This window comes from Dipteris shenzhenensis, chromosome 26 (assembly GCF_047967505.1).
Source record: "Dipteris shenzhenensis isolate YYH24624 ecotype China chromosome 26, Dip_SZ_1.0, whole genome shotgun sequence".
Classification (NCBI taxonomy): domain Eukaryota; kingdom Viridiplantae; phylum Streptophyta; class Polypodiopsida; order Gleicheniales; family Dipteridaceae; genus Dipteris; species Dipteris shenzhenensis.
In genome coordinates, this window is record NC_141621.1 from 49,410,076 (window position 1) to 49,437,759 (window position 27,684).

At 42.1% G+C, this 27,684-nt stretch overlaps 1 protein-coding gene across 1 annotated transcript in view; it reads left to right on the forward strand.

Moving 5' to 3' along the window:
- Positions 1-27,684, forward strand: part of MOR1 (ARM repeat superfamily protein) — a 90,587-nt gene that overhangs the window by 39,143 nt on the left and 23,760 nt on the right. Inside the window, exons 9-39 of the mRNA XM_087397552.1 lie at positions 58-171; positions 298-417; positions 504-606; positions 3,176-3,312; positions 3,539-3,604; positions 3,786-3,906; positions 10,000-10,049; positions 10,241-10,312; positions 11,696-11,788; positions 11,958-12,063; positions 15,407-15,519; positions 15,644-15,731; positions 15,925-16,025; positions 16,127-16,234; positions 16,506-16,611; positions 16,741-16,820; positions 16,924-17,073; positions 17,308-17,383; positions 17,557-17,681; positions 17,800-17,910; positions 17,989-18,138; positions 18,245-18,319; positions 18,413-18,491; positions 18,582-18,721; positions 18,927-19,028; positions 19,170-19,244; positions 19,359-19,454; positions 25,977-26,078; positions 26,196-26,297; positions 26,607-26,789; positions 26,889-27,000. Of these exons, the coding sequence (XP_087253678.1) occupies positions 58-171; positions 298-417; positions 504-606; positions 3,176-3,312; positions 3,539-3,604; positions 3,786-3,906; positions 10,000-10,049; positions 10,241-10,312; positions 11,696-11,788; positions 11,958-12,063; positions 15,407-15,519; positions 15,644-15,731; positions 15,925-16,025; positions 16,127-16,234; positions 16,506-16,611; positions 16,741-16,820; positions 16,924-17,073; positions 17,308-17,383; positions 17,557-17,681; positions 17,800-17,910; positions 17,989-18,138; positions 18,245-18,319; positions 18,413-18,491; positions 18,582-18,721; positions 18,927-19,028; positions 19,170-19,244; positions 19,359-19,454; positions 25,977-26,078; positions 26,196-26,297; positions 26,607-26,789; positions 26,889-27,000 (3,256 nt within the window). The remainder of the gene's footprint in view (positions 1-57; positions 172-297; positions 418-503; positions 607-3,175; positions 3,313-3,538; positions 3,605-3,785; positions 3,907-9,999; positions 10,050-10,240; positions 10,313-11,695; positions 11,789-11,957; positions 12,064-15,406; positions 15,520-15,643; positions 15,732-15,924; positions 16,026-16,126; positions 16,235-16,505; positions 16,612-16,740; positions 16,821-16,923; positions 17,074-17,307; positions 17,384-17,556; positions 17,682-17,799; positions 17,911-17,988; positions 18,139-18,244; positions 18,320-18,412; positions 18,492-18,581; positions 18,722-18,926; positions 19,029-19,169; positions 19,245-19,358; positions 19,455-25,976; positions 26,079-26,195; positions 26,298-26,606; positions 26,790-26,888; positions 27,001-27,684) is intronic.

Below are 27,684 nucleotides of genomic sequence, written 5' to 3' on the forward strand. Positions count from 1 at the left end.
TGCGGCAACTTCCTTTCTTAAACAATTCCCGTTGCTGCTGTTTTCAAATTTGAGCAGAAAGCTACCAAGTGGTCTGAAAGGCGTGATGCAGTGGCAGAGCTGACAAAACTAGCATCTGTAAAAAAGATATCTCCTGGGGATTTTACTGAAGTATGCCGTACTCTAAAGAAGGTACATAACCACATGTTAGAAAAGGTTTGGAGAACAAATATATGTCAGTCATAAAGTTGAATAGCTTTTAATAAGAGCAGGGCTTTTGACATTTTATTGATCTGCATTTTTGAATGGATCTCTCAGTTGATCACAGATGTGAATATTGCTGTGGCCGTAGAAGCTGTCCAAGCTACAGGCAATCTTGCCAAGGGACTGCGGAAGGATTTCAGTAATGGTTCTCGGTTGCTGCTCCCTATATTATTGGTATGCAACCCTTCCATTCAGTGCATCTAATACAACGCCATGGAGCTCGATTGGAATGTCCAATTTCTTGTTATTTTGTCAAACAGGAAAAACTGAAAGAAAGGAAACCCGTCATGGTAGACGCTCTTTCACATACTCTGCAAGCGCTGCATGATGGTGGATGTGTTCAGCTAGCTGACATTGTTGAAGGCAAGTTTTGGTTACGCCAATCCTGTATTCTTGATTGTGTAAGGAGACCATGCAATTGGTTCAACCCTTTCATGGCTTGCTCGGTGTTGAAATGATTAGTTACTCTCCTGTGACTTCCGAGTGATGCTGTCAAACCAGACATTTGAGTTTGGAAGATCTGCTGTCAGATTTGAGTTCATAAAGAAGTAAATTCTAGAGCTGTAAAGAGAAGGACTGGAGTGTTGTTTTTAATCTGCCATATCTTGGTGAACAGGTTTCTTTGTATGAATTATATTATGTGATGTATTATGTCAATCAGAAAGATTTCCTGCTAACAGGCATTGTAAGTGTAAGAAACCTCAAAGGTATCATCATGGCAATGTTATGGTCGAGTGGGGGATTAGTGGAGGGGTTCCAAGAGTGGGAAGTGTAGCAGGTTCTTTCTTTTCTGGGATGTCTGAAGCTTAAGCTGGTCAGAATCTTGCATGTCCTATTTTGTTGGTGACCTATTTTATGTTTGAATTATATTATGTGATGTGTTAGGCCAATCAGAAAGATTTCCTGCTTACAAGCAGTATAAGTGTAAGAACCTCTCATCACGGTGTTATGGTCGAGTGGGGAGTAGTGGAGGGGTTCCAAGAGTGGGAAGTGTAGCAGTTTTTTTCATTTCTGGGATGTCTGAAGCTTAATCAGAGTCTTGCTTTTCCTATTTTGTTGGTGACCTATTTTATGTTTGCGTCGCTGAATCATCCTGGCAATCTTACGGTCGAGTGTGGGACTAGTGGAGGGGTTCCAAGAGTGGGACATGTTGCAGGTTCTTTCTTTTTGGGGATGTCTGAGGCTTAATCTGGTCAGAGTCTTGCATGTCCGATGTTGTTGGTGACCTATATTATGTTTGCAATGCTGATTTGAATAGCTGATTTGAATAATAGGATCCACTCAGAATCTAGCCTTGGTGTTTTCCAGGATCTGCTTGCTGTTCCAATTGCCTTTGCTTGTATGTTCTCGAAACAATGTTTTAGTACAATGTGAACTTGATTGGGAGTATCATATCTTATAAATGTTGACATGTTGAGATTATGCCTTGAGTGACGGCTTTAGGATCCCCTGGATGTGGTTATTTGAACATGCATTCTTATTTACTACCATCTATTAGTCATTGATGTCTACATCATCATTGTTACTATTTGAACAGGAAAGGGATGTGTCCTACAAGTTGATGACATCAGGGCATCTTGATTTTGTGTAGTAGCTCTAAAGGGCAACCTGGACGGTACTTTCTGGAAGTCATGCTCTGGCTGCAGCTTTCTTTCTTGGCTTATACCAGCCAGCTTTTCAAGTTTTTCTTGATTAGGCCTTGCCTTGCATGTCTGCGCCACTGCGGCTGCCCGCCGCCAAGGTCATGCAATGCCTTGTTAAAGAATCAGGAGCAAGAATTTTTTATGTATCGTAGATCTTACATGATAGTCCGAGCAGCACATCTGAACAACTCCTCCTCGTTTAATAGTGTTAGTAGTTTAGCCACTATCTGTAGTGGTAGTGCCTGCATTGGTTGTTTCATTTCATAAGAATTGGGTGTATGATAGCTAATAGCAACTTGCAACTCTTCCTGAATGTGACAAACTTATGAATGAATGTTTTGGGTACGATACAGGGCGAGATGCCTGGCTTATCGCATTCTATCTGCCATGCATGACTTGGCTGATGAGCCCACATGCCTGCGATAAAATTCATGGATGAATGTTTTTTGTGTACGAGATAGGGCGAGAGGCCCTGGATCATCGCATTCTATCTGCCATGCATGACTTAGCCGATGGGACCGCTTAACTAGAACCCTTGCTGTTTGATTTTGATGAGCAATCCCCATCTCAGAAACTACGTCAGAGAGCTCATGTATGAGGAGGTAGAAGCTCTGCAGTGAAGGATGCTCAGCTTTGCTTCCTTTTTTAACCCTTTGGTTGTGGGGATTGTGCTCCGATTAGCGACCAATATCTTGCTGGTAGGCTCAATCCCTTTGCCAGGTCGAGCAAACTCTTGCTGCTACGTCCAATTCATTGTCAGTTTGAGTGAAGTCTTCCTGTCAAGTTGAAATTTATCCCACTACATTTTTGAAGTGATCCACACAACAAATTAAGAGCCAGAAGCACAAGATCTATCATGTCGCTTGATGTAGCCTCTCATTGCTATTGCTCTCGGGACAGGTGGTAATGATCTTTACTTCTTGAATATACTCAAGGATGGTTCTCCCTTGGAGGGTGTATTGTTGCCTTGTATGACTTGATTGTCTTTTTTGTCCTCTGGAAGACCGATATATAGGTGATGTTTTAAAATTTGAAAGTTGACTCAGCTCATGCATCAGTGCGGCTCGGCTTTCGTGGCCTTTTTCTCTTCCTGCAGTGGTGGCTAGCTAATTGTGCTCCATCAGTAAACCTTTAAAGTCTTGCCTTCCAAGATCTACCCCCCCCCTCCCCCACCAACAAGTCTTTTTGCCTGCGAGGGCAATTTTTTCCGAACCTCTTTAAGATTTTGCAAGTTTTAAGGGGACCAAGCGCTGTAGGATAACCGTCTCTATACTTTCTTCTCCATGCAGATGTCAGACTGGCAACTAAGAACAAAGTTCCAGCAGTACGCTCATTGACTCTAACTTGGATTACAGCCTGCATTGAGTCCAGCCCCAAGGCAAATATCTTAAAGCTACATAAGGAATATGTCCCGATTTTAATGGAGGTAGGCAGATCGACACGAGCATAAAACTTAAATCTGCACAAGCTTTGTCTCTGGGAAATGTTTGTAGCATGCTATCCTTACCTCAATCTCTATGTTGAATGCATTGAAATTTGATCTGACATTTGTGAGCAACACAGTTTACAATTTCTGAAAGCACTTTGTAGAGTGAATTGACTACTGTAACTTGTGCCTTATTTTACGTTTTTTGCATTCTATCACCTGACAGAGCCTCACAGATGGCACACCTGAAGTCAGGGATGCTGCATTCTCGGCTCTTGCAGCAATAGCAAAGGTGAAGATAAATAAACAGTTGTTTGAAATTACACTGTCGCAGAGTTTGTTGTCTCTGGTTTTGCTGGGTGTGTTTGCTATTCTACTTTTGTATCTTTTAGAAGTCACTTGGTTTCTCTGGTTTTGCTGGACGTGTTTGCTGTTCTACTTTTGTGACTCTTAGACGTAACTGTCTGTTGCAGCTGGTTGGGATGAGACCACTAGAAAGGTCAATAGAGAAGCTTGATGATGTGAGGAAGAAGAAACTAACTGAGATGATTGGTCCTGGTGGGAATGGACCTGCCGTGATAGCTCCGAGCTCAGGTCTGCGGAATCCATTCCTGTCAACTTTGTGTTAGTTTAGTTTTTGTTTTACCTGCCGCCCTCCCCCCCCCCAAGCACCCGAAATGCAACCGAGAAGTAAACTCAAATCACAGCTTTGTATTTCAGGTTCAAAACTAATATTGATTGCAGGAAACTCATGCAAGTGAAGGGCTGCAATGATTCAGTCGCAAGAGGCACTCTGTGTGGCTTAAGCTCCTTTGCCAATGCTATCCTGCTGCTCTGATACCATGTTGGAAAGTGGCATTGACAGTCCATTCTCTCCACAGGAGAGTGCGCCAGGTGCAGGGGGCCCACTCCCGTCCCATATTCACGCACATGGGCCTCCTCCCCAACAAAAAGTTCCGGAAGGGATGTGAGGAGGACACTCACTTAGGCTATATATTCAGGCCACATAGTTGTCTCAAATCCGTATGGGATTTCGCCAAGCCTATTGCCATGTGTCAAGGTGCGAGGGCATTGAAGCTTGCGCGGCAGCATCAGAAGAAGCGGTGGGAAACAACGCTTGAAATCCAAGGCTTTTCTAAGAAAGTGTTGCCACTGAGTTATGCTATCTCCTTACTGATGAAGGCTTGCAAAAGGGTACCGCTGAAGACGAACATTATATAATTTGCGTTTCTGCAAATACTTTTGACTAATTTTGCAAAAAATTTGGGGTGATGTGTACACTTTTTGAGACTTCTGGAACATCATCTGTGAAGAAACCAATGCAGTAGTACAGAGAACCGATGGCAGAGCAAAGAACGTCAGCAACAGCTGATGACTTTGCCTTTGAGAGAAGGGTGAACTTTGAGATACTGTCGCTCAAAGCGCTACTGTCGCTCAAAGCGCTATATCGCCTCCTTGATATGCTCTTGCTATGGGTCACTTGTGCCTTTGTCAGTATTCTACTACTTCTGCCTTTGAAGCTTGCTAGATATGCGTTGCTGGCTGCTATTCTCTTTTTATACGAGTAGTCCTTTGCTCAATGCCTCTCTTTGCCATGGGCTGAAGCTGCTCATTGGTCGAAAACAATGGATGGGGGGCTTTTGTAGAGCTTCCCTTAACAGGTGGATAGGCAAGTGGGTGACTTGGAAGCTCTCTCTCTCTCTCTCTCTCTCTCTCTCTCTAAGCAGGGAGCAACAGCCCCTAAGAAGGAATTAATTTCAGAAGCTCTGGTGGAAGAGAAAAGGAGGGCCAGCAAAGCTTTGAACATGCTGGTAAGAGGCTTGACAGTGGAAGATACTCCAATGGCAGGTGCCCAAGTTTTGTTTAGTTAGATGGGCGTCAATCTCATGTGGGAGACAGCATCAACTGGCGGGCTCACTTATTTTCACATGGTGGGGGGACAAGCAGAGTGGACTACCCGTATTAGGTCCACTAGGCTTTGTCTCATGGATACACGACTTTACTGTCCCCCCCCCTCCATTTGGTGCTGACCACTCATATGTAGTCTTCTGTATCTCAGTCGTCGTGCTAGCTACATTGAGGGTCCCCCATTCACCTTGTGTTCAGATCCACTTCCACTGTATCCTTGACCCAGTGTACACGAGCCACCTAACCTTAAAACTGCTTGCCGTACTCGGAGATGACATATACCTTGCTCACGCATAAGACATCCTTGTCTCAGTGGTACATGATGCCACCACCAGATGTTTCCCCCCGACCCAATCTGCACGTTTACCAAACAGAAAGATGCCTGAAAACCACTGGTTTGATTGACGAGTGCAGAGTGATGAGAGCTCATCTCACACATGAGCGAACCTTGGGACATTTGACTTCACTTTAGGCACAGGATCTCATGTCGAGTAACACGTTATAAGAAGCGGGCTTTTCTAGGTGATCAGATCCTTTCGTGAAGGGGATCCTACCATTGGCTAGGGGCTCTTATTGGAGGGAAAGTCGCCCATTCCTATCACAGACCTAGAGGTTTGGAACACATATGCATGCTCTCTATATGATCATGTCATTTATTCACTGCACAGAATGTACGGGCTGCCCTTCTCCGACTTCATAACCCGAGATCATGAGATCATGAGAAACGACACACTTCGCACATGGATTGGAGGTCCTGACTTCGATCCTAGCACAGTTGTTCAACCATGCCGTATGCCACGGTTTTCCACCTACCTAGAGCACTACCACCATTGTACCAATACAGAAGGCATGAGATCCCCACTCTTATGATTGGCCATACTCTCAGATCTCATAGTAGGTTGGGCAGACACATAGAAAGTGCTCCTTTGTCTCCATCGTCCCCATCGTGCATAACTTGCAAGTCCACTGCTCTGTGGGTATGTGTGCAGCTCTCCGTGCCTCGATCCTCAGCTGATGGGACGAGACCCGCATTTGTCCGATGGCAATTCTCAGGGTGTGTGAGACTCCTCTGTCCTGGAGATACTGAGGTCTGATGATATGTGTGGAGTTGGAGGAGATCTAACTGTATGATGCGGTTAATCTCATCCCGTGGGATCAACTTGGGCGGTGCATCCATGCTATACGAAAACGGGGGAAGCCCATCCATCTGAATGATGTGACTGGCAAACCATGCGGTGATGTGTGCAAACCAAGATGTACCTACCCCACTCTTTGCTAGTCGTATGGAGGACTCCAGTGCGAACCTCGGAAGTCTCTCGCGAGGTAGGTCCCAAACTTTGTGGAGGAAAGTCACTGTCTGAAAAATGGGATCAAAGGTGCCGCATACATGGCAGTCGGCCTCACTAGAGTGTCGAAAAGCCAACAATTCGTCGGTGGATCTTGGAAGTGCGCTTGGAAACACTGTCGCTCTAGTCGGGCCAAAGCATCGTGCCCATGTGTGAGTTGTGCTCTGGCTGTGTGGGTCATCGTGAAAATTGGGCCTGTGAAAACTTCACCCAAGTATGTGTAGGACTGCACAATCTCCATTGGCTTACTCTGGTATGTAAAGCTATGTCGGTGAAGCACTGTGTAAGAGGTGTCGAAGATCACGATCTTGGTCTTCCCAAGGTTAACCATCACCTATAGGGCATCTAGATGTCTTTGTAGTCCCTCTGCCAAAGATGACAGGAGGACTATGTCATCCGCGTATAGTAGAATCTGTATCATCAAGTCTGCTAGTGGTGCTCCCTCCCCTTCTAGACGGTCTACGAAAGATGTAATCTCATCAATGTAGAGCCCAAAGAGAGTCTCTGAGAGAGGGCATCCCTACTTTATTCCGATCATGCTCTGAACCTAGGACACGAACTCTCCCCTTGACGGACTCGTATAGGCTCACCACTCCTTAGATCAGAACCTCTGGAATCTGCATATCCTGTAGTCTTTTGATCATGCGGGATCGTGGGATAGTGTTAAAGGCATTTTGAAAGTCTACAAAACAAGCGTATACTTTCTGGCATCTCGACCTCGCCTCCGATTGTACTTTGTCTGATAGGCCTGCGAGGCCTCTTGAAGATGGTAAAACATCTCTCTCTCTCTCTCTCTCTCTCTCTCTCTCGGTGTACTTTGTCCCATAGGCCCTCTATGCCTCCCACGGATGATATATATATATATATATATATATATATATATATATATATATCATCACTTAGAGCCCTCCACCCATGGAAAGTGCTTAGATACCATGTTACAAATTCAAAGGCAAGATAGTGTGGAATATGGAAGGAGAGTTATATGCAAGGTGTCACAAAGAAACTCAAAGTACATTAATCACTAAGAGGATACAACCCACAAAGATGTCTCACACACTCATGTACAAGACCTTAAATAGGCAAGAGGAATAATCCACTTGTCCTTCATTGAGCACTGCATCTCCAAGTCCCACATGCAAGGTGTTTACAATTTGTTGCCACATAGTACCTACATGTGTTATAGGCCTAGCACACAACTGGAACCCGAGATACTCACCTCACTTATCCGGTCACTTTCACAGCTTCATTCATCTCAAGGCGATAAAAGTTCTTTCAAAGAAAAATGGAGAGGCTGCATTTACTTGACCAAATACGCGTCTGAGTCGTTTCCGCGCTTCATGTGAAGAAATTGTTGAAGCCCCTTGATCTATTTGAGAGTGTGCTAATCCATAGAAAAGAAAGGCAAGCACCTTCATATGTATGGTCACCCAACATGATTAGAGACACTATAAGTATAATTTTAAGCGTATTAAGGTTATTATGATATCCTTTAACCCTTCTATCTTGAATTTAGCATGAATTACAGCACAATGAACAATCAATATACGATTTGAATTTGGTGTTTTACATGATATTAGGTCCCCTAAAAAACTCACACTACTCCATAATATCCTATTGAAGACATGTACTAAGTATGGTTGAGTTTGGAACTTGTTAGACATGTCAAAGAATTTGTAAAAGATCGATTTTTCCCTTGCCATCAGCATTCACTAAAATTACATTATCTAGCTCCGAGGAAATATAAACATATGTGTTATAGTTATCCTTAGACTCCAGGACTTACAAACTCTAAGAAAACTCATTCTAAGTAAGAAGTATGGTTGTTTTATCTAAAACTTGAGAAAACAGCTTGAAATGTCGGTGTTAGGTTGACCTCAAAACTTTAGGTAGAACTCAAAGTAAGAGGTGCAAGTTCCAATCCATAATAATTTCAGGTTTTTTTCAGCATATAAGCTATTATGGAAAATAATCAAAATCCTAAAATACCTTATCGATGATTTTGAATAATTCTAGGAAGTTGCTAAATTGACAAGACATAAAAGTGTCCTAGGACACTTTTATGTCCTTCTACCAAACTAGTGTAAAAAAAAGGGATTTTTAAACTTGAAGAAGGATTAGTCAACCTTTTTGGTTGACTTGATAATTTGAAGGACAAAAGAGAACCAAAATGTGGAGCCAAGTGCCAAAAAATTAGAGCTTTAGAAAGAACTTTGCAAAGAAGAGAGACTCGATTGTCATTTTGTTAGCAGCTCGCCCAACTTCATTGTTGCCTTAAGATTGTAGCTATTGGCTTCTTCTCTGGGTTTTTTCCCATTACGTGGGCTGCTCTTGTGGTTTTTTTTATGATAGCTGTTGTTCGTGGCATTTGATTGGCAGCGGCCCTTTGTGATTGATCGTGTGTGACTGAGCTGCACTGTGTGAATTGACTAATGCTCCGTGATTGGTGTTCACCTTGGTCAAGTCAAGGTGTTAGGACCAAGAAGAGGTGTTGAAACATGGGCCTGGTGTGGTCCTAACACGCCCCTAGGTACATTAGACTAAGTGGAACTTAATGGAAAATGGAGGCCAAAGGGCCTCGTGCCCTCGCGCATTGATAGGTGGCCGTAGGCTTGGGAGAAATCCCATCAGCATATGAGGCGAGTATGTGGCCTGAAATATATATCCTAAGTGAGCCTTATCCTCACATCCCTCCTGGGACTGTTTGGGAGTGAGGAGGTCCATGTGCGTGGCTATGGGGTGGGAGTGGGACTCCGGCACCTGGGGCACACTCCGTGAAGACACGTGGCAGTCCATGCCACTTTCCAACATTTGTGCCTTCCACTTTTAGCGGAAATTACACCATTAAGGTCACTAAATACATTGATATCTCCCTTTTGTGAATTGTTGAACGTGCTTTGAAGGGATCTGCGGGGGAAAAATTTGGATCTTTAAAAATTGGAGTTAAGAGGAGCAAGATACATGCCACTATGAAGCAACTTTGCTACCCTTGCACAATTTCCAGCCACATAAATCGGTTCTTTCATTCCTCCTTAGCTGTCGAACACTTGGAATTCTCTTCTTCTGTAGCATAAGATTCTTATATGCTTTCCCTTCATGCTCGCATGTCTCTGCTACCATAACAGCAGGCATCAACCCATTGTGGCTCTTGTATGTGCATTCTCTTTAAAGAGATCATCCAGCAGGTCATATGTATTGTCTTTCCCTCCTCTTTAATCCTACTACTATAAGGTTGAGATCTCTCCTGATGTTTTGTCTTGTTCTTCCTTCAATGTAGATGCTGTCATTTTCATCTCACAGAGACACACAAGAGAGAGAGAGAGAGAGAGAGAGAGGGCAGGGGGGGGCATTGCTCAATTCTTCTTTGTATTTTTTCCCCTATTTGATCAAAATGTGTGTGCTTATATGCTTGGCTATTTCTTATATTCTGCAGTAGTGGTAAGAAGCTCGGTTGTTGCAAGTAGTTCAAGTCTACTTCCGGAGGTAACTTGGTGCTTTTTGTTTTTTTTTTTTTGGGGGGGGGGGCAGTAGTCACGTCTCTTCATTTTAAAATGTGTTTATATCGACAACTTGCCTTTTTTTCAAAACCCTTTCCATGGATAGCTTGGAAATTCTAATATTGATATGTTTTGTGCTTGTGTAAAACTGTACTTTGTTCATGAAAACTAGTACAGTCATCTGAAAACGGAGGTGTGAGGAAGTCTGCTGCAAGCATGCTATCTGGCAAGAAGAGTATTCATACTGTGGTAAGGTTCTCAGTGTCCTTTAAAATAAAAATTTGCATTTTTTTTAAAATGTTACTTAGAAGGGAAACATTTCAACAAAATACATATTTTTGACATCATAATTGGAGATGTGCCTGCAAGAAATGTAATGTGTCTTGGCAGGAACAGTCTCGTTGATGTGGATCTTTTTCGTGGAGAGAGATGATAATTAGAATATGGGATCGATGACAATAGGGGGGATGGGGATTGTTGTTACGACGACACACTTTTTTTGCTTAGCATACCTCTATAGATCGTGCCCTTCACTATTGCTGGAATTTTGTATGTGTGTTTTGTTTGGGAGGGGGTGGGGGGGGGGGGGGGGGGGGCGCTTTTTTGTAACAGTGAATGTGATAAATTCTGAGGAATGCCTTAGGCTGCTTCATTGCTGCAAAAGATCAGGTGGTTCACTTTCCAAATGAATGGTGGGCCTGTTGGATTATTTGACGAGCAGCCCTCTTGGAATACAAAAACCAATTGAATCTTGCATAAGATAATAATTGCAGTTGGCTTTCTCTTTCAGACTCAAGGAGGAAGAAGGGGAGTAGGGGGAAGAGAGGAGTGGGAAGGAGGAAGTAGGAAGCAGAGGAGTGTCCCCGTGACAGGCTCATCGTTTGCTATAGAATCTCACATGGAAAACCAAAGCATCTCATATAATTATGAGGAGGGACAAGCTCCAAAAACATAGACCACGGACTACTGCTCATGCCTAGAGGCCTTGTCGCAGTTTACATGTGATATCGACTCAAGCAGGACTCAACTAAGGACTGCCTACAGGCAGCTGCCGTACTGCAAACACTAGACACCCATGACTAAGCTGAAGGAATGACTCATAAGAGTAGCTCTCATAGCCAAGCTCTCGTGGCGTGGACAAAAGCAGGGATCTCTTTGCTGTCGCATAGATTTGTAGGAGCCATGTACCCCCTCTGGAACACTCCATGCACCGCCTTGCCACGTTCAAAACAGCTGCATGTAAGCCATGCATTGGAAACCGCCTCGACCAGCCAATCAGGCACGTATCAATTGCATGGACCAATCATAACACTTCTAACTGCCACGTTGGAGCCTCCTCACGAGCGAATGAGAAGCCTTCAAATGAAGTCCTTTCAAACCTTTGCAAGGATGCACCCCCCCATGAGGGTCATTATCCAACAGGGCCTTCGAAGGCATATACAGTTGGAATATAGATTAGGACCTATATTTTATTATTTGACATAATAAACAGAATTAGAATGGTCTTGGTCATCTTTGGTTGCTGGATACCTTTCACATGTAAAGGTAGATCCTTGTTAGATAGAGTGTTCTTTGCTCACCCACTTAGCTTTTGTTTTGTAAATGTGATAGACTTGTGGATTTGTCATGCAGCAATCTGCAAAGAAGAGTGGACTTTCCAAAAAAGGAGAAGGAGGGGGACCACATGGCAAGAACTCCGGAAATGATTCAATGGAAGATGCCGAGGTATGATGCATTTCAAGTTTCACTTATACGGCTTTGTGATCTTGTGAAATTGTTCCTTTGATTTCTTTCCCTTCTGCTTTGTCTCATCAACTTGTCGTCTTTCTTGAATTTGATTGTGAAGCTCTTTGGATCACTCTTTTGTTTCCTTTGATGTATTGCTTGTCTACAGCCTGCAGAGATGAGCTTGGAAGAGATTGAATCAAAGGTGGGAGCTTTCCTTCAAACGGATGCGCTTACAAATCTTAAGAGTTCTGTTTGGAAGGAGCGCCTTGAAGGTCAGTGATTTTATTAATATTCTTGTATTTGTCGTTTGAAACATACTGAGAGGATTACTTTTGGTGTACTTGTGTTTGTGTTGGTTATGTTCAGAGAGTACGCGTAGGTTTGCTACCAAGATGGCTTAGATAAGATGGAAAAAGAAACCTTAACCAGTAACATGGGGTGAAACAAAGCTGTCCACTCTTCCCTACCTTCCTTCTTCCTTTCATCTTTATTTTATTTCTTGTTTTCTTTCTCTTTTGTAAGCACTAGGTTTGCCCAAGAGACTCCGCGGGTCTTTAGAAACCCAGTATAGCTGCTTATGCTTGGGCACTGATGACGACATAAGTGTTGCTTTGCTTGCTAAGTATGTCTTCCTTTCTTTTTTCATAAAAGTTTTTGTTTACCTCTCTTTTTCTTCTCTTTCATTTTCTCTTTTATTTTCTATGTAGATTTTTGGTCTTTAGAACAACAAAAAATCTAAATTTGTATGATTGGACTTATTGTAGTCTTGCAAAGGTATATGTTAGTTGTATACAAGACCAAAATAATGATTTGTAGGATCTTACTCCTTTGCATTAGGGTTGGCTGTATCAAGCAATGCTTTTCTCTAACAGTTGTCAAGTACCCTTCTTTTCTAGCTTTTGTTTGGCAATTGACGGGTGTAGGTGTGGTAGGAAATTGGCCATTTTTTAGCATAAGAAACTAATAGTTTGAGAAGTAGAGGTGATTCTATCGATGAGAGTCACTGGATTATGGAGTTGTGCATTCGCTGTTGGAGGTAATGTCAAAGGGGAGGCTTTGGTGTCAGATATGGACTATGCTTTGAAAGCGTTTGTAGGGCTATGCTCCCCTTTTGTTCCTTATTATATTTAGATTACTTTATCCTATTTTATAGGTTTCAACTATGCTTGCATCCACTACTTTATTGCACCATTTGACTAATGTAGATCATCCTCTTGGCTATGAAATCAACTATAAAAGAGGGCCAAAAGCATTCGTAACCGCCCAGCCATAGTTTTTTTTGAGTTCTCCCATGTCTTATGTATTCTCCCTCTAATATTCTACGTGAGACCCTTTTCACAGGCTAGCTATCCCTAGAATCATCTCTTGACACAGTGTTTGGAACAAAAACACCCTTCTCGCAAAGAATCAATAAAGCAATATTCTAGAATAGACCAATATTATGAAGATTAAGGGCAAAAATATATATACCTTTGTAAGACTAGAATATATTATTACTAGAATATATCCAATCGTACGAATTTAATATGAAAAAAGTTAGTCAATTTGAGAGTTTTTAGCTGTAGGGGCTTTTGCACCAACGTAAGATATTTCGATATAGCTGAACAGCTGAATGCCACTTGGACGTAAATTTAAAGAATTTGCATGTCCACTAAGATGATAGAAAAATATATGTTGGGGCTTCTTTACCCGCGTAAGATATTTCGAGATAGTTGAACCACTTGGACGAAAATTCAAAGAATTTGCATGTTTGCTAAGGTGATCGAAAAATATACCTTTGTACGGCTATAATATATCCAATCGTACAAATTCAAAGAATAAATTTACTAAATTTGACAATTTTTAGCTATTGGGGCTTTTGCATTGAGGGTTCCATACTTTAGTGACTAAGCATGCATAGCTTTGGCCCAACACTCGCGAATGATAGTAAGCAAATAAAAAATACAAAGAAATGCATAGTAAGAAACTCTAGACGTAGCTAAGTTCAAACCCTAGAGTGACATGGCATAGGTGCCCTTTGTTTTTCTAATGCACTATATCTCATCTTAACTTGTGTTATATTCTAACAATCATCCCAAATAATGCACTTGGGGATTATGTTTTCACATTTGTCCTTGTGTCACTATGATGCATCCTAGATTAGGGTTATCTCAGCAATTAGCCTAAATATAACGTAATTTTACCTACAACATTTGTGCATTTGGGAATTCAATTGAACACTCTTCCATTATGTTTCGTGTTCACTCACTTTTAAAGTTTTCATGTTCCATGACTAGGGCAATGTCACATCAACTAGAATCATGGAACCCAATGGCTTAGTAATGGTGAGGCAGGAAACCAAGAGAGTTTGACAGCATAGCAGTTGACATAAGATAACGGGATCATTGAAAAAGATTAATTGTTGGTAGTTTAAAGGGTTAGTACCTAGAAACAACTAGGCCTAGCATTAGAGAGGGATGCCTAGAGAGGTTAAAGACTAGATCCATTGGAAGGACACATGGCATCCTAGAGGTCCCCATGGCATGCACTGGGTTAAGGGGTGATTCTAGTGAGAGCTAGCCTATGAAAAGGTTCACGTAGGTACTAGAGCGAGAACAAGTGAGAGCGAAGCTCTCCAAAGTATCGATGGCTGGGTGGTTACAAAGGTTTTTGGCCCTCTCTTGTAGTTGATTTCAGTCTGGTATCATAGCCTGGCCCTTCCTTTGCCAAAGCTTGTGCATGACTGTCCATAATATGCAGTAGTAGGGCAACAAGCTGATTGAAGCTATAGTGGGAGTTGCCCATGGCCACTAGCTTTAGTGTCGTAGTGAATCCCTGATATGAGTCCAAGGAGCCCCATCAAGTGTCGTAGACACTACTTGTGAATTTGGCACAATCTCATCAGCATTGATGAGGATATGCATCCAATTATACGGTATACCATTGGGGACCAAAGGTATCCACAATCATGAGATACATGAAAGCCCTGATCATTAAGCTGCTGAATTCCTTCCCGTGTGAGGCATCATGGAAGTTCTACATTACATATGTCTACCATGGAATCTGTAAAATGTAATTTCTTCTTTTTTTCCTAAGCTAAGAACTTATTCTTAGATTGTAAACATAGGCTTTATGGACTGCGGAAGAAACAGGGCTTTGTGGGCTATCCCTAGCAAGCTTGATCAATCTTGTGAAAGCAAATCAGATAACCTGAAGGATGCCATGCCAATGCACTGAATCCACAGATCAGCCTAGAATCTAGCCATGCTAGGAGGTCTGGGAAGGCTTGCGTTGCTAGAAGCATGGTGTTGTTCATATTCTTATAAAAATCCTACATGCACATTCACACGCACATGGGCCCAAGCCTGCTTGCATGTGTGTTCACGCGCGTGCGCGCACACAAGAAAAAAGAAAAATGGTATGCACCTGTGTGATATGCAACGATATTGCAGCATTTAATTTGAAATACTTGATTGTTCAGGCTGACAAGATTTCAGCTGAAGTTTAGGCTTTAGTAAAGACTTGTTAAAAGGTTGAACCTCCCTGAAACATAAACAGGGAATTTATAGTCAATGACATTGGAGTTTTGGGCAAGTTGTTTTCTGAATGCTTTTCCCCCTGTGAACTGTTCTGCAGCAATGGTTTCTTTAAAAGACACGGTGGAGAATTTGGGTGATGTTGATGGTCACACTGAAATCCTTGTGCGTCTTGTCTCTGCTGTACCTGGGTGGTCTGAAAAGAATGTCCAGGTGATAATTAAATAGAGAGTAAAAGTTATTCAAAGTGCACATCAATTCAACTGACTGCAGGAAAAAAGCAGGGTGAAGCAATTCTAATCTGTTGCTAAATTGGGTGGGAAATGCTATGTTTCAGGTACACCAGAAAGTCATTGAACTAGTCTCGCACTTGGCTGAGCGCTCGACAACCTTTTCAAAACGGTGTGTCGTATTATGCATTATGGGTGAGTACTGTCATTGACCATTTGCAAGTTCAAGACCATGTTGTCTGATATGGGTAAAGCTAAGATAAGCAGCCTTGAATTTTGACTTTTGTTGGTTTTTATGGGCGGAGGGTTGTTTTAGTTTTTGCTTGCTGTTTGTTTGAAAGGGGAAACGGGTGTGTTAAACTTTCACACTTCTTTATAACTTGAGCAGGTGTAGCTGAAAGGGTGTCCGATATAAAAACGCGAACCCAGGCAGTTAAATGTCTTACTGTATTTTGTGAAGCTGTCGGGCCGGGGTTCATCTTTGACAGAGTAATATTGAGAAACCTAATGTCTTAATCAGCTTATTATATTTAGGTTACATTTGTAAGGAAAAGGTTGTCTTACTGGATTTTGGTGCATTTTGTTTATAGTTGTTCAAAATAATGAAGGAGCATAAGAACCCGAAAGTGCTTAGTGAAGGGCTTCTTTGGATGGTAACAGCAGTAGAAGATTTTGGGATTGGTCACATAAAGTTAAAGGTGAGTCATATCCTGGTCCCTTACCAGTTGTCAGTATATTATATTACTTCGATTTTAAAGTCAAGGACCTTTCTTTTGACAAGTGGGGGTTTCTACTTTTTTACTTTTTTTTGACGAGTGTGTCTCAACAGTTATCACTGAGTTAGTTATTCTTTATAAGAATCACTGAGTAAGTCACTTCAATGTATGACTCGTATCTGGATGGCAGTCTTTCTGTTTTTTCTGTCAATGCTAGGCTAATTGAATCGCTGAAAACATGCTGGAAGTGTAGGACATGATTGATTTCGCTAAGGACATTGGACTACAGTCAAGTGTTGCTGCAACTAGAACTGCAACAATTAAACTTATTGGGGTGCTGCATAAGTTCTTGGGTCCAGGTATTACTGTCCTTTGGCATGTGTTGTCTATATCTATGAGTGACTGACTGGTGAATGGTAAGGTTTCCTATTTGAGTTGCAAGCTTTTGTATATTTTATCTTAAAAAGCGATGCAAATATTTTATGCAGATATTAAACCGTTCCTTTCTGATGTAAAACCTGCACTTCAAAGCGCTTTGGAAGCTGAATATGAGAAAAATCCCTATGAGGTGGACCTTCATCGTATTTTAGGATATTTACTACTGTGACCCAATTCTGGTAATTTTGAGGCAGAATTGGATGTATCTTTGAAATTGTACTTGTTTGGAACAGGGGCCTGCCACAGCTCCAAAAAGGACAATTAGAGCTGCAGATGTTGATGAGAGTGCTAGAGGAGTGGGAGGTGATGGTCTTCCTCGAGAAGATATCAGCCTAAAGTTGACATCCTCTTTGATAAAAAATCTTAGCAGTCCTGATTGGAAGGTGGGTTTTCAGTCAACCTTTTATCAGTCCAGGGTCAAGTTTTTATTCAAAAGGAACACTCCACAGGAAAATCTTAGTTAGTCTGAGGTAGGCCTGGTATGAAGGTCTACAAGTAAGTAATTCTGTTTTCCCCGCATCCTCCGTGCCCCTGCCATCTCCTTAAAAAAATTAAAAAACATTCCTTGGTGTGGGACAAAGTTAAGCTGATCAAACCATGTTTGGGTAACTTTTCAGATTCGGCAGGAGTCGCTAGAGAGTATCAATAAAATCCTTGAAGATGCAAATAAAAGGATACAACCCACAGGGACAGGTCTATTAACTATCAACCGTAATGGTGGCTTGCATGTGTATGCTGGGTTTATAGTATGATCTCTGTTGTGATTTCTAAAATCTAGATAAGAAAATGCAAAAGAAAGGTCATAAGAGGAAAGGGTCTAAGAGCCATTTATTATTCAGTTTCAGACTTTGATATTCTGCATGCAGGTGAAATGTTTGGAGGTCTGAAAGGGCGCCTTAATGATTCAAATAAGAATCTGGTCATGATGACACTAACTACAGTTGGCAATTTAGCTTCTGCAATGGGTCCTGCAATCGATAAAAGTAGCAAGGTATACATTGGACAGACTGAGAGAACATTTGAGGTGGTGCTTGCTGAAGATGTGTAGGAATGCGATTTGTAGGTCAGTTGTTACTAGTAACTAATGCTTTCTTGGTGCTTGAATACAGGGTATTTTTGCAGACGTATTGAAATGTCTGGGTGATAATAAAAAGTTAATGAGAGAAACTGCCATCAAAACGATGGACTCATGGATAGCTGTTGTAAATCTTGAGAAGATGGTAAGCAGTCCTTCCACTACTGGTAACCTGACTTTTAGTTAAATATATGTTGTGCTCTTCTGACTGGGTCAGTTGCAGATACCTTATGTTGTTCCAGCCTTGGTAGATGCAAAGATCTGTGCTGATGGGCGTAAAGAACTGTTTGAATGGTTAACAAGGCAAATTGCAAAAGTAAATGATCCAGCAGAATTAATCCACCTGATAAAACCTACAGCGTTGGCATTACAGGTAAAATAGATTGTCTGCACATTATACAAATTTTTTGTTAGATCCACACAAATTGAATCTTTTCTTCCTGTTTCTGAGCCTTATGTACAATGACTCCCTGCTGCAGGACAAGTCAGCAGAGGTTCGGAAAGCTGCAGAGGTTTGCATGGTGGAGGTTATCAAGGCTTGTGGAACAGACCAGGTTTGGCATTCATATATTGAGTACTTGATACAAAGGTTGGATTGCAATCGCTGATCGAATTGCAAGATACTATCTCTTCCTGTCTTCTTCCAGGCAAGCAGGGCTGTCAGGGATCTCCAGGGATCAGCTTTGGCAGCACTTCAACCTATCCTGGATCGTCAACGTTCGTTAGGTATTTGCCCACAAGTAGATATTTGTCGTGTATAGATCTGTTTGTCTCCATTTCAGCTATCTTACGTTTCATCGCCTCTCCTTGTCACAGATTCTGCAGACTTAATAAACCCACTGAAAGCTGGGGCCAATAGGCTGGGAGGCAGTAAAATTTCAAAATCAGTAGCCAATGGGCCCGGAGATCGCCCTCCTTCTAGATCGGGTTTGGGAGGGTCTCGAGTAACTGCTACAGTAAGCACTTAGCGTGACTTATGTTTCCAAGTCTTTTCCTTTTTGTATGGTTTTGTTTGTTTGTTTTCTTTTCTTCTTCTTCTTTTTCTTTTTAGGGGAGGGGGAACCGGGGGAAGAGAATAAGGAGGGGGGGCGGGGAAGTGGGCTAGGTGCGTCGGCAACCATCATTGCTATTTCAAACCCTTGAAAGTGTTTGTGGGCTCAGAAATCTGGTGCCCCAAAATTATCAAGACAGGCTGCAACGGTAGCTGCTCAAGATGCAGCTGTTCAAGGACACGCCCTTTTCAACTTGAAAGATTCAAACAAAGTATGTACTGTAAGAAATAATTTATTTCTAGATTATTATTTAAATTGGTGGCGAATATATTATGAATGTTTGCACCTCATGTTTTGCAGTGAGCTCTGTCATCCCAATGGCTTAAAATTTATGCACTTTATTTTATTGCAGGAGGATCGTGAAAAATCCATGTCTAGAAAGTTTAAATTTGAGGAGCCTAGGCCAGAACACGTTCAAGAAGTTGAGGTACTTGTAAACAAGTTTGTTTATGACTGTAAATGAGTGAAAGTGCTACACTTTTTTGCACATGGATGAAACAAGATAAGTTTGTGGTGTTATCTCACACAACTGAGGCTGCAGGCTGAGTTTATGAAGTACCTTAGAGAGGACTTACATCGACGCCTTTTAAGTCCAGATTTCAAAAAGCAACTTGATGGCTTAGAACTGTTACAGAAGGCAAGGTTCCTGACTCAATGGGTAATTTGTTGGATAGGTTTATGGATTGGAATGTGAGTTAATCTCATCCAATATAGGGATGTCATAGAGGTGGTGGTATAGGAAAATCATACTTGGATAGCCAAAGAAGATTCCTCCTGGTGCATTTAGTGGTATTTGGTTTATTGATTCAGGTTCTTGTTTTTTGTTTGTTGTACTAAAAATTCTCCAAAAGATTTGTTGTTTCCAATGTTTTTCTAAAATTTATGAATCTATGTTTCCTGTTTTGGATTTTCACATTTTAATTTTAAGTTTCGATACTGTGTTTCCTGAAAAAAAAATTGAATGGACATATGCGGAAGACCAAAGATGGTCTGTGAGAGGAGAGTAATCCATCCATAATTTTAGAAATTGGAAGGGGCTACACACACTTTTTTTTTTGGTAAAATCCATTGTATTTATATCCTCATAAATTTACAATATGGGAAGTCTCCCACACACTAGCAATGAACTCCGAAAGAGAGCCCAATAGAAGAACTCAAAAACAAGTAGAGAACACTTCAAGGCTAGTAGCATCCAAATCCCTTGCAGCAAGACTGTCATGTAAGGATTGCTTGAGGGACATTCTGAAGAAAATATATGCCTGAGGAAACTGTTGACCCATCCTAGAATGCAGTCTCTGTGTCCAAATGGTCCATAATACCCAAAAGCGAGTCCAGTGAAAGAAAAGGAGTAATGGAGACATCTGAGATGAGAGGCATCCAAACATCCAGAAAAGTTTCCCAAATCTGATAGAAGGGAACCGAAGCCGCAGTAAATGAGAGACATGAGTGATCAATGTACGAGAGTGCGGGCAAAACCATAATAAGTGAGGAACTGTCTCGCGGGGATGAGAGCAACGGGGGCAGAAAGGAGAAGCAATGCGGCGTGCTGCCAATTTCACCCCAATGGAAAAGGCTCCCACTATACATCTCCAAAAGAAAAGCCTCTGTTTCAATGGCAATTTGGCTTTCCAGATTTTCATGAGTCGGGATTGCCACCAAGATAAAGGCCTATCCAAATTCCAAAGAGTGTTGGCATGCTTGTCAATCCATGGCTGTGGAATCAAATTCCAGTCCATTAATCTGTCCTGTGCAAACAGTGGAGGAACCGGAACAAATGGCTGCAACATAGTTGAAAGTGTTCTCCAAATGGATCTATAATGCAGACCCAAGGAGAATGTCCTGCAAGCTTGTGGAAATAAAAGTATATAGCCTTGTTGATCCACAACATCACCAACAAATCTTATGCCCAATTTCATGAGATTGTATGCTTTGATAGGTGCCTGTAAAGCGAGAGGCGATGCAAACACCTTGCTCCAATGGATGCTTTCCAATCGAAAAGAATTACCATGATGAGAGGAAGCACCTGTCCATTTTGCATATGAAAGAATTCTCTTCCAATCATGAATAAAAGCAGTAGAAACAGGGCAACCAGGAATTTTCCCCTGAAAGGAAGACAAAACTGCTTCCCAGTGATCTGTAATCCAATGCCCATATGCATGGGAAGCCATGTTTCCACACATAGCTGCTAACATAATAGCCCATGGTTGTTTTTGCTGAAAAAAATCAGCAATCATAGTGCTCTTTCTTGCCAACATATGAACCTGGAGATTGAGAATTGAGTCTTGGGTGAACAAATAGACTGCATAGATAGTAGTCGCAAAGCTTTTTTATGAGATTTGCTTTTCCAAAATATCTCCATAGCTTGGGACATATAGGAAGCCAAATGCTTGAAAGACCAAGGAAGAAGAGGCAAATAAAATTGCACATATGCCATAATGATGGATTGTACTATCCGGAGTCGAACATGTAGAGGCCAAGTGGACAAATGCCAGTATTCCAGCTTCTTGTTGATCTTTTGAAGCACCCATTTGAGCTGTTGTTGCGGAGTAATATTCCAGCCAATGGGGTATCCTAGATGTTTGACAATAGTAAGGGAAGAGATAATGTGGCCTGGCCAAAAAAGTGCATGCCAATCAGCTTCTTTCAAAGCTAGAAGTTTTGATTTCTGAAAATTGATATGCAGTCCAGCAGCTATGCCAAAATCATTCAGTGTATGCATCAAACGAGAAAGATCACTTTGAGAATTCCTTGGCATGAAGTATGAATCATCAGCATAGGCCTGTGCAAGAAAAGACTGTGCCCCTGGAATTTGCAAGCCATGAAGCTGTCCTGTATCTGCTAGATAGTCCATATGCAAGAGTAACGGATGGGTAGCAATGGCATACAGTAAGGAACTAAGAGGGCAACCCTGTCTCACTGAGCGAGTCATAGTCCAGGTTCTTGACAACCCACCACCAAGCAAGCACTGTGCCGTGGCGTGAGAATAAAGCCAGTAAATGATGTGGACGAGCCGAGGGCCAAATCCCAAATCACACACACACACACACACACACACACACACACACACACACACACACACACTTACTTCTTTTTAAAAGTGAAATCTTTTATTTCGGTGTGGGAAACCCCAAAAAGAGGTAAAAAGTCACGAATAATTACAAAGGAAAAATTTACAAGTAAAGCCTCAGAGCAAAAGTCATGAAGCAGCCAAGTAAAAAGCTACAAGATCAAACTGGAGGAGGATCAAACACAACATCCTCCAGTTTCAGATTGTTGCTTTGTAAAAACTGATGCAGTGAAGAGACTACACCATCAATAAAAACCACCTGTTTTTTGCCCTTGTGATTCTTCTCTATATAAGCTGGAAGTCTGAATTTTTGAATCACAGGGTCAAAAACCTGTTTCAACATAGGATGAAAAGATTCCAAAGAAAAAGAAACATCTGTATCCTGAATAGAAAGAGACTCTGGCATAGTCTTCATAGTTATAAGAACGGGATCAATATCTGTACTCTCTGAAGGAGTATCGGACGAAAGAGCTGCATCAGATAAATCATGAGTCAGCAATTCAGCTTCAGTCGGGATATCAACCTGAGAGAGAGCATGTGAAGCATCCTGTATGATCCCCTCTGCAAGGGGCACATCCATATCCTGAGGAGAAGAGGGCTGATGGTGCACAACATGGGTACAATCCTTACCTTCTTTAGCAAGAGAAAGATTGACCTGATATTTATCTAGCTTCCTCCAGTAGTGCTTCGGGGTAGTAGAAGAAGGCTTCTCCAACTGAAGAAGGAGCAGAAGGAGTCAGTCCTGGATGTAGAAGGACAATCACGTGCAAAATGATCAACCTGTCGGCATTGATAACATGCAGTGGGAAAAGATGCAAAGTGCAGCTTGATGCGCATCGGATGGGCAAATTCCAAATCAAGATTTAGAGTAGATGGCACGGGCTGCATCATATCCCACAAAACGCAAAGGCGAACATCATGGGAAGATTGCAAGAACTCCTATCGCGGAACATGAAGAGGCCTCCCCAAAAATGTTGCAAGAGTAGGAAGATGCTGAAGAAGAGGCACATGCAACGCTTTGAGAGTAATCTAGATCGGACAATGTGTCAGGTAGCAGATGGATCGAAAAGTGGATCCCAGGGCATCACATAAGCAAAGAAATCAAACACCAGCACGACTGACAAGTCGCTCCACCACATCAGTTGAAGAACAGTGGGCATAATAAAACCCTTTGCCCAGAAAGACAAAGGAGGAAATACAATCCGAACCCACTGCTGCTTCAGCCCACCGACGAAGATGAGCTGCAGAAAGAACTCTGCCCATAAAGTAGAGACAGACCCCAAACTGTTGAGCCTGTCGAAGACTTGAAACCCAAAGGGTAGAATCCAAAGAACAAACAAAGGGGAAACTGGATGAAGGAACATCTGTAATAGAGGCTGAACATAACTGGCTCAGAAGATCCAGTTGAAGGGAAGAAGAAGGGCCATCTGCGAGATCAAGCTTCGCCGATTTGAAAGAGCATGAAGTAGGCAAAACACCTCACTTCCGTTGAACAAAGACACGTGTAGGAGGAGAAGAGGTAGAAGGAGGAGCTGAAACGGAGAAGACAAAAGGAGAATCGGTTGAAGTAGCATCAAGGAAAGACTGGGAAGAAGTTGGCTGCTGCAGAGAAGGACCGGCTGTACAGAAGAAGCATCCAAAAGCTGTACGGGCAAAGGGTTTTGCGCAGGGAAAGGCGAAGCAGCAGCGTAAAGAGGTATGGTCGTCCGTACAGCCTGTACAGACGACTGTAAAGACTGTATGGACGGTTGTGCAGGTCGTCCAGCATGCAGGCAGGATACGGATGAAGGCAGAGAAAGAAGAGGCTCAGATGAGGTATAAACAGGGTGCTGCAAAACTGGTATAGTAGAATGCAAAACAAGTACGGGAGGCTGCAAGATCTGTAGGGAATTCGTATAGGAGGTTGCAGCTTGGAGCGGGTTGGGTACAGACAGATTTGCAGAGGGTGCAGGGGTGTACGGACAGGGTACAGCAGCGGACTGAGGAACAGACGCAGGTACAGGCAGGGAGGAGGGAGGAGACGAGCTCTCCATGGCTACACACACACACACACACTTTTTTTTTTTTGGGTAAACCCATGAGAGGTATATTATCAGCAAGATTTACATGAGGGTCTCAAAAAACAGAGAGCCTCAACAGGAAATCAAAAGCAAAGAGAAACTATTTCCAGGCATGACTGAGGAAGATCTCCTTGATGGCAAGCATCATAGATAGATTGCCGTAGGGAGAGTCTGAAATATTCATAAGATTGCAAGAACGGATTCCCAGAATATCTCATGTTGTGATCCTGCCATATGGTCCCAAAAGCCCAATATCTGACCCAGTACAAAAATAAAGAGTAATGGACGAAGGTTGTAGGAAGTCTGCCAAAAAGCCAAAAATGTTTCCCAAAAGGAGAGTTAGGGAAACGAAGGCGAAGCAACATGGAAATTTTGCATATGAAGGTCTTAGTGCTGGGGCACATCCAAAACAAATGAGGCACCGTTTCAGAAGGGGCCATGCATCGAAGACAAGAAGCAGATGCAATCCTTCGTTGAGCTAGAGTGAACCCCACGGATAAGGTTCCTGTAAGACAACGCCATAGGAAAAGCTTTTGCTTGAGAGGCAATTTGCTCCTCCATAAATTGCGGAGATTCTTTCGCCACCAAGCAAGTGATTTTGCCATATGCCAAAGAGAATTAGCATGTAAGTGAATCCATGGTGACGGTTGGAGGAAAGAGTATGTCGTCCTAACCGTTAGGTTAGAAAGAGTAACACACATGCATACACACACACACACACACACACACACACGCGTGCGCGCGCGCACACACACATGTGTTTGTGTGTGTGTATGTACACACACCCACACATGCATATGTGTGTGAGAAACCAGGTGTGATGCATGCGCACATCAACATTCTGTGCGGTAGTTACACATAACCAGGCTGAAAATGAGAATAGTGCAGCTGTTTTGGTGTCTGAAATATCATGAAGGGCCAGTGGGTGTGTGAAAAGAATGACACTATTTTTTACAGAAAGCACCTCGTGAGTAACGTATAATGACTTTATCCCCGCATCCTTTCATTCCTGCCCTGTTGCCATCATTCTTTCCCTCTTACTCTCGTGGATACTCTCTCGATTGATCAGATCATGGAGGGCTCCCACATCCCATAGATCTGTGTGCTCCAGTTTGGGGCAAGTTGTTTTCATTATTGCTTGTCTTCTCCGGGTCACCTCTAAGGATTGGCACATGCACGAGGTTGAGTGGTATTGCCTTGGAGCATGGCTCGGATCCCCACTTGTGAAGCTTGTGAACATAGAGATAATACACAATGTTAGAGAAAGATTGAGAGAATCTAAATTTTTAGAATGGATATATTCTAGTCTTACAAAGGTACATATAAAGATTGAGAGAGCTGAAAATGGATTGCCCACATTATGAAATATGAGGGTTTGAAGGAAACACCAAACCCGAGACAAAGATTAAGTGTTAGAGCGATACAAGGCATAGTGCTATGGGTATGACGTAAAAATTATCATTGTATAAACCTATTGAGGATCCTAGAACACTAGACATCTTTGGGATTATCTGAAGCAAGCTTTCCACTTGCACGAGTGCCAAGTAGTGGCCTTACGGCAGTGTAGGCAGGGACAGCATTATATGGAATAGTCGGGGGGGGGGTGTGGCAATAGAGGGAGAAGGATGGAGGGATGTAGAGGGAGAAGGATGAGGACAGAGCAGGATCGGAGAGGGAAAGTGATTCAGCAGGGGAGCTCAGAGCTCTTGTATTAGTCTGTTAAATTCAAATTTGTGTCATAAAGTCACTGAAATTTGATGTAGAATCTTTCCAAGTGTTGATGTAATAGATTGTCAGACAATAGATGGAGAAGGATGGAGGGATGCAGAGGGAGAAGGATGGGGAGAGAGCAGCATCAGAGAGGGAAAGGGATTCAGCAGGGGGAACTCAGATATCTTGCACATGTCTGATTAAAATCAAATTCGCACTGTAAACTCACTGTATAGTTTTTCCAAGTGTGTTAATGCAATACTTTGTCACACATTAAAGTGAATACGGTGTATCTCTCATTCTTATATTTTTGGTGATGCAGGTGATGCCAGACCACATTAAAGAGATGATTGAGCTGGCAGATGTCCTACTAAAGTGGTCAGTTTTACGGTTTTGTGAGTCGAACACGACTTGTCTTTTGAAGGTCAGTATGGGCTTATGTATTCAGCAATCTACTTGCCTTAAAGCTGGATTTTGCCTGGGGTACTCAAAGCACAAAACCTTTTATGTATGCTGAAGGCTTGTTGAATGTACTGTGCAGGTCCTGGAGTTTCTACCTGAGTTTGTAGAGGCCATGAAAAATGAAAGTTATAATTTGACAGAATATGAAGCAAATATATTTCTCCCTTGTTTGGTGGAGAAGGTTAGAATTTTCGAAGACTGCTTTTACTCCCAATCTTTCTTTTGCCTAGATCGGAGGGAGGGAGGGCAGGGTGGAGGAATTTGTACATGTGTTCCCCTTGGTTCTTGTGTGTGCCTGTATGTGTGAGTTTTTGTCTTTGTGAATGTGTATGTGCATTTGCACATGGTTGTGCATGCATGCCTAGAGATACAGAAATACACACTTATGTATACTGTGTACTGATGTGCAACATGTCATTGTTGGTTGCTAATGTTTCAGTTATTTTTAATATTGTTATGTGTACTGATATAGTGGCTTTGAGAAATGCAGTCTGGACATAACATTGAGAAGGTACGGGAGAAGATGCGTGAATTGACAAAGCTTATATGTTGTATTTACCCTCCATCCAAATTGTTTGTCTTCATTCTGGAGGGTCTGAAGTCAAAAAACAACCGAACCCGAATTGAGTCAGTGGATCATATAGGATTTATGATTGACCATTATGGTGTTGAGGTGAGTGTACATCTGTCATTAACTTTCTGCATCAGGTAGTGCATTTTCTTTCAAAGGATTGCTGCATCTTGATAACTTGAATTTTCAACTTTGAGACAGATAGCAGGCCCAACAAAGGCACTCCAGTCAGTTTCAGCTTTAACGTCAGAACGGGATGGAGAGATTCGAAAATCTGCTCTTCAGACGTTGGCTATAGCTTATAAAATACTAGGTGTGTGTCATTGGTTAGTGAAATTTTTGCATTAAGGAAAGCGACAGATAGGTTTTTAGAGCGGAGCATTCTGTGGATCTTAGTGTTTTCTCTGCTGGAAACTCCAACGAGATTTTATTTTTCTGTTCTGTCTGTGAGATCCTTCTTTTGTATCTGTAAAGCTAGACACAAGAACATGCTTTCCCCAAATGTAGCGAGGGATAACTCACCTGTTGTACACGTTTTACTATAAGTGTCAATTTAAATTCTAGTCAATTTTAAGAGATTCCGGAATCTTTCAAAACCCAGATGCCAGCTTACGTTTGGATATTGATGAGAACATATGCATAGCTTTGCTTACCAAGCTATCATTATTTTGAATCATTCACTCATAATTTTGTCTATAGTCGCCTACAAACTCTCTTTTAATCCTTTGTTCTATTAAAAAAAAAAATTGTAAGATTGGACATATTCCAGTCTTTTGAAGGCATATAGTATAAATTCTAGTGAAGTCTAAATATGCTTAGCAAACTGGTTACAGCGCCTGTGAAGTGTTGCTTTAGAAGCTGGTCCATATTTTGAAACTGATAGTTGGATGAAAATTGACCATCATGCCATGATTACAGAATTCTTTGAATTTTGAGTGAGAATTGCTGCAAGATGGTTATAGGCGTTTTATCCATGGATACTGTTTTCTAGGATCAT